Here is a 15137-nt window from a genome sequence, read left to right as displayed (position 1 = left end):
ATGTACAAAGATAATGCAGGAAAAGGAAAAGATTATTAAGTCTCCCAGAGATTCAGTGGAATTAGTAAACTTTTTTTTTTTTTTTTTCCTAAAAAGAATGACTGAATCTGGTTCTTGGTAGATTATAGAAAAGCAAAATAGTCTCTTAAATGTAGGTGCTCTTTGATGATAAGGTTAAATGAGTGATTTATAATCATTCATAATGTTATAATATTAGATGAATTGTACTTTCCCAGAATGATCTTTGGCCCTTTTTCTACACTCTGGCAAGTAACCTGGTTAGTTGTTACCCAATATTAAAGCCGAAAGAAGGGAGGGGGGAATTTACTTGTTCAGAATTAAGATACAAAGCACGAAGCCATCTTATTTGCCTTCTCTCCTCTGTGTTTATTATAGTGTCAGTAATCCCCAAGGTAGTGTGAAGTTCAAATTGCTTCCTCAGTGCATATATGCCTGCTTCAGTAATTTTCTTTCCTTTTTTTCCCTGGGTTCTGTTTTTTGTTTTTAAGAGTCAGCATGCCAGGAGACAGACAACCAACACCTAGCCCAGGGGGGACTGTTGAGATTACTGCTGGAATAAATCCAAGATAAAATCTTTATGTTCTTTCAGACAAAGCATGGATTAAATGGCTTATCTTATTCATATGACTTCAGTTTCTTTCAACCTAATCCAGAAACTGATGGAAAGTTTTTTTCTGATGCCTCTTGTAGTCTTAGCTTATGCTCAGCTATGGAAAAAAAAAAAAAAAAAAGTCCAGGCACCCATGGAATGTAGAATTTGACATGGTTTCTGAACATTGTTTGCCACTTAAGTTTGATAGACACCTATACTCAAAGGAGGTGCAGAACACAGGTTTATGTATCTATAAATCTGGTCATGGTTGACAAACTAGTAGTGTTGTTTTATACTCGCAACCATCAGTTAATACGATTTGTGTGTGTGTGTGGGGGGGAGAGAGAGACAGAGTGAGCACTCAAGGGAGCAAGAGGGGGGCGGTGGGAAGAGGGAAGGAAGGGTAGGATGGGGATTGGAGTAAGCATGGTCACAAAACACCATCACACTGCAGTATAACACCTTCTCTACAGTGATAATATTTTAATTGAAAGACTGCTCATGCTTTGCAAGTTAATGTACCCAGTCAAAAAGAAAAATTAAATCTCTCTTAGAAAAAGCTCTAAAGATTGTTTTGGTGAGGAGGATTGGTTGTGGTAGGAATAGATCATATAGTTTGGTCCTTTTGAAAAACCTTGTCAATTTATTATCACTGGAATGGAACCAGTGTCTAGACTTGTTCTTTGTGATGCCTTTTCCCCTCCCCTCCCTTCCCCTCCCTTTTCCTCCCTTCCTTCCCTTTCTTTTTTTAAAGCACTGCCTTTTTAGCTAGTCTTACTAAATCATTCACAGTTAATACACCCACAGTGGGCTTCATGGGGTCTCATGTCATCTTTCATCATAGGCACAGTGTTTTCAAGTCTTAAGAGCATTGGAGATTTCTGATACCTTATTACATGGTGAATGGTAGTGGTTCACAGGCAAAAGTTAGGAAGTCAGTGAATAACTGAGATTAGACATGAGTACTATCAAACAATGGTAAGTTTTTTACATTTGTTTTTCATCCAACTGCTTTGTTTTTAAGTCAATTTAAATTTGGCTCAGGTATACCCCATTCCTCTTAACTTTTACACCAAGAAACTAGTTGACATTGCCATAATATCTACTGAAGAACATTTCTGTATATAATGCATAAACATAGTTGTTTTTTTTTTTTTTTTTAAATAGGAACTGTTTCATGTGGCTTTACAGAAGCCTTGGGAATACATCAAAATGTACACACTCAGTTGATCTTAGGAAATATAATAGTAATAAAATAAATGAAACCAACACTTTATTACTCCCCTCATGTTCATTTGTACATTTAGATCAAGTTTTTACAATTATATGTGGAAAACAGCTACTCACTGTTCTTTTATTTTTATTTATTTAAACCAAGTCTTCAAAACTAGATCCTAGTTTTCACAATGAAAAGATACTTTCTTTCAATAGAAATCAAAACAGAATTTCCAGAATATTTTAACTAATTCAGTTAGTACAATTTATGAGCTTTCTTATAAATTCATATACTTTTGAAAAATAAATTCTTTATGACACTAAAGCAAACCACTTCAGGTAAAATCAGTGACTGGAAAGGAACAATAAACTCTAATTATCCATACTGATATTTAAAAGTTCAAAATACTTCTTCCTGTGTGGTTTTTTAAGTTTCAGTAATGATATTTAGGGTTCTTTTCATTTTTAGACCATTTTGTCCTAGTTGGTGAAAGACAAGTAGATACATACAGTTTGCCTATAAAAAAGGAGTTTACTTAAAGGTGAACTTTGAAAAAATCAGGAATATTAGCTCTCATTTAATAAGTGAATTGGGGGGGTGCCTGGGCGGCTCAGTCAGTAAAGCGTCCGACTCTTGGTTTTGGCTCAGGTCATGATCTCTCATGGTTTGTGAGTTCAAGCCCCATGTTGGGCTCTGTTCTGACAGCATGGAGCTTGCTTGGAATTCTCTCTCTCTGCCCCTCCCTTGCTGTCTTTATCTCTCTCTCTCAAAATAATAAACATTAAAAAAAAAAAAAAATGAGTTGGGATGCCACCACATCTTCCAAAGCTTCTAGCATTCTTTTTCTGTTTTTTATCCTGGAGTATTTCTTGATCTCCTATCTCAAGGATACACATGTCTTTCCTTAACCCCACCCAAGCATGCCTGATGTACCCCCTCTCCCAACAGTCATGATCTCATGCGACTCTCATATCTGAAACTTTGCTCAGAGAAATTCATGTCCCCACACTGCACTTAGGAAACTACTCCTTGGGTGAAAAACATCTGATTGGGTTGTTGGTGGTAATGGAATTTTGTTACAGTAGTTTTTGTTTGTTTGTTTGTTTTGAGGATTTCTGTGTCTTAAAAAGCATCATTGTTCTGTGGAGATGTCTGTAATATTATAAATGTGAACAAACACGTTTCTTCTAATATGTAGGGGGAAAAGGGAGAATTCACCATAACATATTCCAAATTTTTGGTAAGCTCATGTTTCTGAATTTCATTGAAGATGCCACGAAATGACAAAATCAAATTCATTCATTTGACAAATACTACTTGCATATCTGTGTTAGTCCATAATTATGCTGAGGTCATGGGAGACACAGAGATGAATGAATTAACTCCAGACCCCACCAAATAGGAAACGAGTCTGAGGAAAATAAATGAAAACACCAAGGGTTATCTTGGTGTAAGAAGACTTATAGAAAAGGTCTGTCAGTATTTCTGACACCTCTGTTTCTATACTTCCCCGCTTTTCTGGATCCTCCAATACGAGTAGAAGGCATGATCTTGCCACAATAAATTTTTGTTTGATGGTAACTGTAGGTGACCTATAGATTCCTAAAATTGTTTGAAATAGCCTTGTCCTTTATCAGTCTCTTTCCTCCTCTTCCTTAAAAAATTTATTTGGGGAGCTGTAGAGATTTCTGCAATTAGCATGACATTAATTGTGGGAGCCCTCGTGCCTGGCAGACAGTTTGGCATTAAAAAAAGAGATCTTTGCTACATGTTGGAGTGTATCAATTTTATTTTATTTTTTAAGTTTATTTATTTATTTTTGAGAGAGAGGAAAAAAGCATGAGTGGGGGAGGGGCAGAGAGAGAGGGAAAGAGAGAGAATCCCAAATGTGGGGCTCAAACCTACCAGCTGTGATATCATGACCTGAGCTAAAGTTGGACACTTAGCTGACTGAACCACCCAGGCGCCCCTGGAGCATATCACATTTTAAAAGGTATCCAAAACCTCTCCATTATTTGAAAATACTTGGGGAGAGGTGGGAGGGTGTTTAATTTTTTGAAGAGAGAACTTAACAATTAAAGTTGGTTTGCACTTTACATAATACTATTACACTGTTAAGAGTGCCTTATTCTGTCAGCTCATTATCCCTCCTTGCATAGTAACAATCTATAACTTTCTTACTTACAAAAGCTTATAGCTTTTTGTACTGTAAGTGTGCCCATAAATTTCACTAGGGATCTTTCTTTAAAATTTTTTTAATTTTTAATTTTTTGAGAGACAGACCATGGGCAGGGTGGGACAGAGAAAGAGGGAGACAGAATCTGAAGCAGGCTCCAGGCTATGAGCTGTCAGCACAGAGCTCCACACGGGGCTCAAACTCAGGAACCATGAGATCGAAGTTGGATGCTTAACCAACAGAGCCATCTAGGCGCCCCAGTCTGTCTAGGAATCTTAAAAGTTCTTTTAAAATACCAGGTATGGGGGCGCCTGGGTGGCGCAGTCGGTTAAGCGTCCGACTTCAGCCAGGTCACGATCTCACGGTCCGTGAGTTCGAGCCCTGCGTTGGGCTCTGGGCTGATGGCTCAGAGCCTGGAACCTGTTTCCGATTCTGTGTCTCCCTCTCTCTCTGCCCCTCCCCCGTTCATGCTCTGTCTCTCTCTGTCCCAAAAATAAATAAACGTTGAAAAAAAAAATTTTTGAAAAAAATAAAATACCAGGTATGGAAGGGGCGCCTGGGTGGCGCAGTTGGTTGAGCGTCCGACTTCAGCCAGGTCATGATCTCGCGGTCCGTGAGTTCGAGCCCCGCGTCAGGCTCTGGGCTGATGGCTCAGAGCCTGGAGCCTGTTTCCGATTCTGTGTTTCCCTCTCTCTCTGCCCCTCCCCCGTTCATGCTCTGTCTCTCTCTGTCCCAAAAATAAAAAAAAATAAAAAAAATAAAAAAAGTTGAAAAAAAAAATACCAGGTATGGAAGTAGATGCTTAGGTAGTCGCCCAAAGGGCATGATGCTTCTGAAGAAGTAATATTGCTAGCACCTTCATACCTTTCCCAGCCTAAGTAGGCACACCCAGGCAGTATAAGTGTGTTCTTGTAATAGGGCTCGCTGTTGAGGTAATTTACTGTGTATTCACAAAGTAAAATTAATTTTGTGTCAAAACCTTGTTCAGGCAGGCCTTTTGGTTTCCATCTCTAATCTGTGTCTTGGAAATGTTGATTATGGCATCTTCATGATAAATGCATTATTTGTATGACGTTAGCTTTAACACGTATTGTCTTATTTCTTCCTCACAGCAGTCCTGTGAGGTTTTGTGTATTTCGAATGTGTGTGCTCAGTATTTAAGTATGACTGATTTCTTAAAAACCAAGCCAAATAATGCGGCTGTTTCAAGGACTTTGTAGTTTAGTTTGGGAAGAAAGAATGAATTAGCCAGCAAACACTGGATCAGGCCTTGATAGTAGTCCCGGATTTCCACAGGAACACCTCACAGTCTGTGGTGGAAGGCTGACTGCAAATCTGTGAATGGCTAAGTGTGCTAAGTGTTATGTGGGGCAAACACAGAGCACCGAGGAAGAAACTGGAAACTGATTCACATAGGTGTGTGTTTGGGAGAAGGAAAGTTACATTGACTGTACTTTGAGTAAAAGTTTTTATCCCTGTTTTTTAAAAATATCAATTAAAGGGGCGCCTGGGTGGCGCAGTCGGTTAAGCGTCCGACTTCAGCCAGGTCACGATCTCGCGGTCCGTGAGTTCGAGCCCTGCGTCAGGCTCTGGGCTGATGGCTCGGAGCCTGGAGCCTGTTTCCCATTCTGTGTCTCCCTCTCTCTCTGCCCCTCCCCCGTTCATGCTCTGTCTCTCTCTGTCCCAAAAATAAATAAACGTTGAAAAAAAAAATTAAAAAAAAAATAAAAATATCAATTATGTTTTTATTTATGAACAGATATATTTTGTGATCCAGAATTTAAAAGATAAAAATATGTAGTGCAAATCTTCCCACTGCTCCACCCCTCTAGCCACCTAATTCTCTTTTCTACAAGGCTGATGTCACAGGCTTCTTGTCTGTATTCCCAGTAGTATTTTTTTTGCATGGCTAGTAACTACATACATGTTCCCTTCTGTCACCTTTTCATTTATACAAATCCTGGCATATACTGCACCTATATTTTTCCCTCTTGCTTAACAATATGTCTTAGAGATTACTCCCAAATCAATACATGAAGAGAGTACTAATTCTTTGTTATAGCTACATAGTATTTCTGCGTAAGGGGCATGTACCACAGTTTTCTTAGCCAGTTAACTTCTGAATGGGCATTTAGATTGTATCCAGTATCTTACTATTTGCAAACGAGGCTGAAGTGAATAGGTTTGTACATATGTGTAGAAGTTGGTGCTGTAAGTCAAATTGTTGTGTCTGAGTATGGGAAATTAGAATTTGGGGGCGGTTGCCTAATTGATGCCTTTAGAAGTTGTGACCCTTTACCCTCCCACAAACCAGGGTATTAGAGTGCCTTTTTCCTCATATTTAACAGATACAGTATCATCATTTTTTTGTTTTGCCAGTCAGTATGTGAAAAATAGTTTCTATGTAGTCATAGTGTTTTTGAGGAGAAAACAATGCAAAACAGTTTCCCTTTTGTCCCTGGTATGTTTATTTCCAGTAGTTTGTTATTTAAGACATTGACTTATAATTCCTACAAGCTATAGTATTTAGGAAGTCTCTAAAGCTCTAAAAATTGGAAATTTATATTCATGTTCTGAGTTCTGAGCCTGAAAACATACCAGCAAATGTTTATTGGTTGCTTCTGTGTGACAGGCATTGTGTGATTGGTGGTTCACCGAGGTAGTACTCGCCCCCGCTCTCATGGAACTTGTGATCAGGAAGTAGCAGAGATGATGCTACATGAGGTGCTTTAGCAGTATAGACAGCTGTGGGAGCACGTGAACAGTTTTGGGAGGGAGGGATTGGGGAGTCTTTTCCAAAAGATGTTTTTTAGGCTGTGACCTGAAGCCTGCATGGGAGTTATCTGGACACCAGTGAGGGAAGAGAGTTTTAGATAGGGACAAGAAAAGTATGAGTCATCTAGCTAGATGGGGATTGGTGTGCAACAAGTAGATACTACAGGCTGAACCGTAATCCAAAAGTTGACCTGTGTTTGAAGAAAAATAGCATGAGCCTTATCTTTTAAAAATTAAACTGATAGAAAACCCTCTTGAGGTTTCTGTCCACACCATTAAAGAAAGCCTTAGGGTGCCTGAGTGGCTCAGTCCGTTAAGTGTCTGGTTTCAGATCAGGCTTTGCCCTCGTGACTTCATGGGTTCAAACCCCGCATCAGATTCTGTACTGGCAGCACAAAGCCTGCTTAGCATTCTCTCTCTCCCTCTCTCTGTGCCCCCTCCCCCACTCATGCTGTCTCTGTCTCTCTCAAAATAAATAAATAAACTTTAAAAAATGTTTTAAAGAGAATGCCTTGATAATGTTGGCACCAGGGATTTCACATATCCCTGGGCCTTTTGAAAGTTTTTAGAGTTTCACATTTGACCTTCATACCAATCCTGTGAAGCAGTTAGGTTTGTTAATATTATCCCCTTTATCACCATGAGGAAATAGTCGCAAAGAAGTTGAATCTCATCCAGAATTGGAGAGCCAGTCCTCAGCAGGGCCAGAACTAGAATCCAAGATCTTTTTTGACTTCCTTTGTCAGCATGCTGCCTTCGCGCTCCCTGCAGTTCCTGGTTAGTGATAACTAAGCCTTTTTGAGACTGGCATTGTTATAAAAGTGCTGCTCCGTTGAAACTTGAGAAACTTAAAACACAGTATTGCAAGAGCCTCCAGGTCTCAGTGGTGAGGTATATTTCTTCGTCCTGCTCTTTTTTAGCTTATTAAAACAAACTGTGTCATGCTTAGAATTCATTTACTAACATATTTTATTTTGGTATCTGTGTATTTCCTTATGATTACACAATGTCATTCCAAGAGCAGTGAGAAATCAGACTGAGGCCAGCATTGCTGCCTTTTCTGGTCTGAAGCCCTGTAGTAGGAAGAGGCAGTTAAATCTGAATACCAAAGCGCTTCTTTGTACAAACAGAAGCAAGACATTGTTTTTCAAAGAATGTTTTTGGTCACGTGTAGGACAACTGGAGTCACATCTCCTCCTTAAAATGCTAATATATTTGCCTCTTGCCTGAAGGTTGAGGTTTTTGGAAAGGTAGTATTAATATTATGAAACCAGGCTCAGTCACTTCAGAGCATTGTGTGACTTTGGATATGTAATTTAATTTCTCTAGAATTCAGTCTGGGATAATACCTACCACAGAGGTTAATATGAGAATTGGAGCATTATACGGAATTTTGTCCGATTTTTTTGTTGTCAAAGTATAATTGACATACAATATTCTATTAGTTTCAGGTGTACAACATAGTGATGCAACCTTTATACATTACGGAGTGATCACCATACTAAATCTAGCTGCCATGTGTCACCATGCAAAGTTGTTACCTATTATTGACTATATTCCCTATGCTGTACATTGTATCCCTGTGTCTTATTTATTTTAGAACTGGAAGTTTGTACCTCTTAATCCCTTTCCCTTATTTCAGCCATCTCCCATCCCACTCCCCTCTGGTAACTGAATTGTTCTGTGAGTCTGTTTCTGTTTTGTTTTTTAGATTCTAAATATAAGTAGAATCATACAGTATTTGTCTAATTCTGACCTCTTTCACTTTGCATAATACCCTCTAGGTCATTCACATTGTGACAAATGGCAAGATTATGTTTTTCTTTGGCTGGGTAACATTTCATTGCATGTATATACTGCATCTTTATGCCTTCATCTATCGATAGATTCTTAGGTTGTTTCCATATCTTGGCTATTGTAAATAATGCCGCAATAAATGTGGGTTTGCTTATATCTTTTCAAATTAGTGTTTTTGTTTTCTTTGGATTCTTTGGGTAAGTACCCAGAAGTGGAATTGCTGCATTGTATGGTATTTCTAATTTTACTTTTTGAGGAACCTCCATACTGTTTTCATAGTGGCCACCCCATTTTGCATTCCCACCAACAGTGCACATGGGTTCCCTTTCCTCCACATACTCACCAACACTTGTTATTTCTTGTGTCCCCCCCCCCCCCCAAATGTTTATTTTTGAGAGAGAGAGAAAGAAAGAGCACTAGCTGGGGAAAGGCAGAGAGAGTGGGAGACAGAATCCAAAGCAGGCTCCAGGCTCTGAGCTGTCAGCACAGAGCCCAATGTGGGGCTCAAACCCACAAACCATGAGATCATGGCCTGAGCCGAAGTTGGATGCTTAACTGACTGAGCCACCCAGCCACCCCTTCTTGTCTTTTTGATAATAGCCATTCTCTTAGGTGTGAGGTGGTATCTCATTGTGGTTTTGATTTGCATTTCCCTGGTGATCAGTGATGTTGAGCATCTTTTCATGTGTCAGCTCTCTGTATGTCTTCTTTGGAAAAATGCCTATTCAGGTTCTGTGCCCAATTTTTAATTGGATTGTTTTCTGGATAGTAGTTGTGAGTTCTTTGTGTATTTTGGATATTAACCCTTACTGGGTTGTTTGAAAATATCCTCTCCCATTTGGTAGTTTCCCTTTTTCGTTTTATTGATAGTATCCTTCATTGTGCAAAAGCGTTTAGTTTGATGTGGTCCCATTTATTTATTTTTGCTTTTGTTCTTGCCTGAGCAGACAGATCAAAAAAAATATTGCTTAGACTGATGTTCAAGAGATTACCGCTTATCCTTTTTTTTCAGGAGTTTTATGGTTTCCGGTCTTAAAGTCTCTAATTCATGTTGCGTTTATTTTTGTGTATCGTGTAAGAAGGTGATGTAGTTACATTCTTTTACAAGTAGTTGTCCAGATTTCCCAGCACCATTTATTTAAGACTGTCTTTTTCCATTTGTATGTTCTTGCTTCCTTTGTTGAAGATTAATTGACTGTACAAACATGGTTTATTTCTGGACTCGATTTGGTTCCCTTGATCTGTTTTTGTGCCAGTACCATATTGTTTTGCTTCCTATACCTTTGTAGTGTCGTTTGAAATCAGGGAGTATGATACTTGCAAGCTTTGTTCTTTTTTCTCAAGATTGCTTTGCCTATTTGGGGTCTGTTTTGGCTCTGTACAAATTTTCATACTATTCTAGTTTTGTGAAAAAATGTCATTAGTGTTTTGGTAATTTGCACTGAATCTGTAGATTGCTTTGGGTAGTATGGGCATTTTACTTTATCTTATTTTACTTGTATTCTATTTTGGGGTAGTATGAACATTTTAACAGTATTCTTCTAGTCTATGAGCATGTTATGTCTTTTTATTTATTTTTGTGGTCTTCAGTTTATTTCATCAATGTCTTACAGTTTTCAGAGTACTGGTCTGGTCTTTTACTTCCTTTGTTAAATTTATTCCTAGTTTGTTTTTTTTTTATGTGATTTAAAATGGGATTGTTTTCTTAATTTCTCTTTCTGATAGTTATTAGTGTATAAAAGTGCAACAGATTTATGTATATTAATTTTGTATCCTGAACCTTTACTGAATTCTTTTTTTTAGTTCTAATAGTTTTCTGATGAAATCTTTAGAGCTTTCTATATATAGTTTCATGTCATCTGCAAATAGTGATAGTTTTACTTCTTTTCCAATTTGGATGCCTTTTATTTCTTGTCTGATTGCTATGGCTAAGACTTCCAACAAAAGGGGCAAGAGTGAGCATCCTCATCTTGTTCCTGATCTTAGAAGAAAAGCTTTCAGCTTTTCACATTCGAGTATAATATTAGCTGTGGTATTTCTTTTTTAAGTTTCTACAATAAAGGCTATATCTGCAGTTGATGGGTACATTTAGTACAGTAGCTTCCCCCCCCCACCCCCGCCAAGCTAATGATGTTGCATCTTACAATAAATGGTATCAAATAGAAGAAATAACAATACATAAAAAGGTTAATGCAATGTCAGGTACAATATGTATTCAGTAAGTAGCTGCTATCATTTTATTTTCAATTGAATTATGGTTCCTGTGTGAAGTCCATACCTTTATGGGGAAGCAAGGTCAGTCTACATACAGGATACCAGATTTGTGAGGCAGTCAGTAGTAGGTAGGCAGGAAGAGCTGCATTCCCCTAGGAACCTAGATACTGCCTGTGAGAGACAGCAGTGGGATTTGTGGTTGTAAGTGCTAAAGGTCACTGTCTACACCGTGGAAGCAGAGCTGGACAAAGAAGGACCTGCAGACTAGAATTTCTTGATTCATGCAACCAGCATGGATTATTGTTGTTGCTTTTTATCATGTCTTGTGCTTTGTGGAGGTCTTACCTGCAGATCTTCAGCCTTAACTAGGCTGTGCTTTAGAGAGGCTGATTGTTTACTATTTGGCTGCAGTGTTTGTTACAGGGACCTGGCTTCTCTGAGCAGGAGTGGCAGTACTCTGCTGGAGACCCTGTGGCAAAAGTGGATTTTAAGGAAAGGATTAGGCCATAATGGTTTGTTGAACTTCCCCTCCCTTTTTGGAAAGTCTCCTTCCAGCGGGCTGACTTGGAGGTGCCAAGATGTACTTTATTAAACACAAGAGAGCCTGTCCTTACAGCTCTTTCTCTGCAGACAGATTTGAAATACCTGTACTCTAGTTTAAGAGTCTCTAATTTGAGCCAGAAGAAGAGTAGAGATCTGAATTTCAGGCAGATGGAACATAAAATGGGCCCCTGTTATACAGACTCTCTTTATATATCTCTATTATAACCTCCCCTCTTTTAAATATAGTTTGAAAAATATATCTTGATAAAGGGGAATTAACTCTAATTCTGTGACTTATTCTTAAATGGTTCAGTGTAGAAGTATGGGTGGGAGAGAAAAATACAAAGTAAATGCGATAGAATGCCAACATTTGGGGAGTTTGGGTGAAGGGTTCATGGGAATTTCTTTTATTATTTTTGTAATTTTTCTGTAAATATAAAATTATTTCTAAAAAAAAAGTTGAAAATATCGTGAGCATCTTTCCATGCAAGCTCATACATTTATATTATTATTTTAATTCTCTGACACACTGCTATATAGATGTACTATAAAGGTCTTTAGCTGGATTCCTATTGTCGGGCATTTGATTATTTCCAGTTATTTGCCATTATAAACAGTGCTGCTTGGAAGTCTTAAAAAAAATTTTTTTTAAGTTTATTTTGAGAGAGACACAGACCACATGAGTGGGGGAGAGGCAGAGAGAGAGGTAGAGAGAGCGGCTCCACGCTGCCAGCACAGAGCCTGACGTGGGGCTTGAACCCATGAAACTGTGAGATCATGACTTGAGCCGAAACCAAGAATTGGACACTTTAACCAAGTGAACCACCCAGGCACCCCAGGGAGGTCTTTAAATATATCCTCATGTATTTGGAATGGAATCCCCACATCCCTTTGAAATACTCCCACTTTCATAATGGATTTAATAGGAACATTCACAGTAAATTAACCAACTAATGCTTGAACCTAAGCATTTATAATTTTATAATTTTTATATATAATTTATATATTTATAATTTTAAATGGGTTAAATGGTGACTCCTTAGCAATGTTTATCTTATCCAGATACTAATAAATACTGAGCTGTAGAAAAATTTCTTCAATTCCGCTTCATCTCATATAATAACTTTAGGGACAGCTTGGCGGCTCAGTTGGTTAAGTGTGTCACTCTTGATTTCCACTTAGGTCATGATCTCACGGGTTCATGAGTTTGAGCCTTGCATCAGGCTCTGCACAGACCATTTGAAGCCTGCTTGTGATTCTCTTTCTCTCCCTCTCTCTCTGCCCCTCCCCCGCTCAAAATAAATAAACTTTAAAGAAAAATAAAAACTTTAGAAAAAAAGAATCTTTTAGTGACACGAAACATCTTGGCTAGGTATTGACTCCTTGAATAATTAAGTTCAGAAAATCGTTTAGTGTCCTGAAGTTACAGCTTTTTCATCTCATTCTGTTGGAAGCAGTGGAGGAATCTTTTTCTCTCTGATTCCTCACTTTCATTGATTCCCAGATATGTTAATTGGACTACTTGACCAGAGTCAGTAGTAATATGCTGTATCTCTGTTGTGTTGATCCACCTTCCGCTTATAATTGTTATTTGTCCTAATTATGCATGTGAAAAACTGAAACCATAGAATACTCTTAAATTTTATCATGATGTCAAAACAGCATTCATTTCTGTTCCTGACAGTTGTCCTGAAATGTTGGGTTATTAGTATTTGGTCCAGTTTTTAGGCATCTCTTAATGGTTTTGAAAAACAAAAAGCAGGTAAGCAAGTCTAGTGTTTGACATGCATAATGCCTAAAGGCAGAGCTGATAGGACATGCGGACTAAAGGGATACCCTTGATTCTTTGGATGTACCTTCTGACCTCCAGAGCCAGTCAAAAATATCAAACTGCAAACATTTCAACAAAACTGCATGAAATTCACGTTTTAAAACCTGACCCCAGGCAAATTAAATTACATTTGAACATTGACGGATCCGTTCAGTTTGATTCCATGGCAGTGTGAATGTTGTATGCTCTTTTCTTTCCTTTGCCTTCATCCTTCAACTGGAATGGTGGGTTAATGAATCGTAGATCAGGAATTGGCAACCAGTGCTGTATTAAATTACACTCAGATCAGAAATGAGAGCCAGGAAAAGAAGCCTTTCATCTACTCTCCAGCTATGAGGCAGGTATTGGACCAGACAGACTGGGAAGACCAGTAACTGGAGGAGTGTGTGTTGTAGAGAACTTGCCCGGGGCACTTGGCTGTGAATTGACACAGAGCAAAAAGTTGCTTTTCCAGGGAAAATCATGAGGTCGTGGGATTTCATGTCTCTAGTTAAGGAAAAATGATTTTTAAAGTTTTTTTTTTTAAACTTTTGCATTTTCTTTGCACTTATAAAGACTGTAAAAAGACATTTCCTAGACACCATCTGTGGTGGTGATATTGGTGGCAGCAGCCGTCATTTGTTTAGCTGGAGATAAGGAAGAGAAGTCTAAGTAGTAGATCTTTTATCCAAGACACTAGGAAATCTGTTTCTCCGAGGGTCTTTCTCTGAGGAAATACATAGTATGTGTTTGTGTGTACACACGTGTATGTGTATATTTGCGTATATAAGGTGAAAATGCTGGCTGGAAGCAGGGGCGGAGACACTGAAGTGAATGTCTTTACCTTAAAGTGAATCTTTGGCCAGTTAGAATATTACAAAAAAAAAAAATCTGTCCGTGATTCGATGTTGGCCTTTTTAACTATGAGGTAGGTGTTCAGATGATTTCCATCTTTGTGTTCATTTTACTTGGCTCACAGGACACATGTTGCTATGAAGCGGCAAACTGCGACCCCAGTTTTATTTCTTTCTGCCTCTACTTTTGTTATATCTGTTTTCCCCATAGATTTACTAATTTGCTAATTTTCATTAATATACACGTTTTCCTTTGGAAACTTTGGTCTGAGGGTCAGAATTAGTCTGCCATTGTCTCCTGCAGAACCCCCTCCCCGCCCATTAAGTCAGGTTAGTCTCTGGTCTTGTTTTATCCAGAATGTGAAGTTCCTAATACTTAGCTAGTAAAGGGTGGCCCTGAGGTGATTCCACTCACCAGAAGGTTGCAGTATGAATACCAGCGTCTACTAATACCATCACCCGAGTTCTTTTTGTTTCTGTGCTAATCTTTCCCTTCTTGGTTTTCACTTTCAGCAGACCTACTCCAATGAAGTTCATTGTGTTGAAGAGATTCTAAAGGTGAGTTCATTTACTGTTTTTCATTTGAAGAAATGTTTAAGGAGGCGGGCATATCTCCATTTACTTTGACTTTAATGAACAGTTGCCATTTCCATACCCCTTTAAACTGTTCCCCTCCTCATACCTTCAAATGCAAAATAAACCAGAATAGTAACAGAAGGACTCTTAAAGCATTATTGAGCTCTCTGACAGATTCTATTAATTAAAATGAAATCTGCAAGCTGCAAGGCATTTGTCTCAGGTTTTTCTGGTGGCTCATAAATACCCACAAGAGTTGCTCACTTCTCAGAAAGGAAAGCCCTCTGTATTGAGGGGTTAAATGGTGCTTGATTTATACCTCTGGGTGTTTTGTAATGGACACTTGCTATGTATGGCCTCATCTTCAGTGAGACCATGAATTTTTAAAAGAATGAAGAAAAACAGTAGGAAGTAATTGGATATCTATAAACTTACCTTGAAGGGTTATTTTTCACTCTTGTTTCTTGAGATGGTGCTGTGAACATTTTTGCTGTTTCTACAGATACATCATTGAACCCGTTATCTGTTGGTTCAGGGTTTTGTTTTGTTTTTTTCCCCCCACA

The 15137-nt window shown here is 38.4% G+C and overlaps 1 protein-coding gene across 5 annotated transcripts in view; it reads left to right on the top strand.

Moving 5' to 3' along the window:
* Positions 1-15137, top strand: part of AFF1 (ALF transcription elongation factor 1) — a 221290-nt gene that overhangs the window by 137138 nt on the left and 69015 nt on the right. For 4 of the 5 annotated variants that reach the window (XR_015250360.1, XR_015250361.1, XM_086704632.1 and 1 more), the window contains one exon: positions 14512-14556. Coding sequence is in view for 3 of the 5 variants with exons in the window: in XM_086704632.1 (XP_086560758.1) it covers positions 14512-14556 (45 nt within the window). In the remaining 2 variants the exon portion in view is untranslated. The remainder of the gene's footprint in view (positions 1-14511; positions 14557-15137) is intronic. The other variant, XM_086704633.1, reaches the window with a different exon arrangement.

Source organism: Puma concolor, chromosome B1 (genome assembly GCF_028749965.1).
Source record: "Puma concolor isolate L17-30 chromosome B1, mPumCon1.1.hap2, whole genome shotgun sequence".
Classification (NCBI taxonomy): Eukaryota; Metazoa; Chordata; class Mammalia; order Carnivora; family Felidae; genus Puma; species Puma concolor.
Note: the sequence above shows the minus strand (reverse complement) of the source record. Positions and strands in the feature narration are given on the sequence as shown.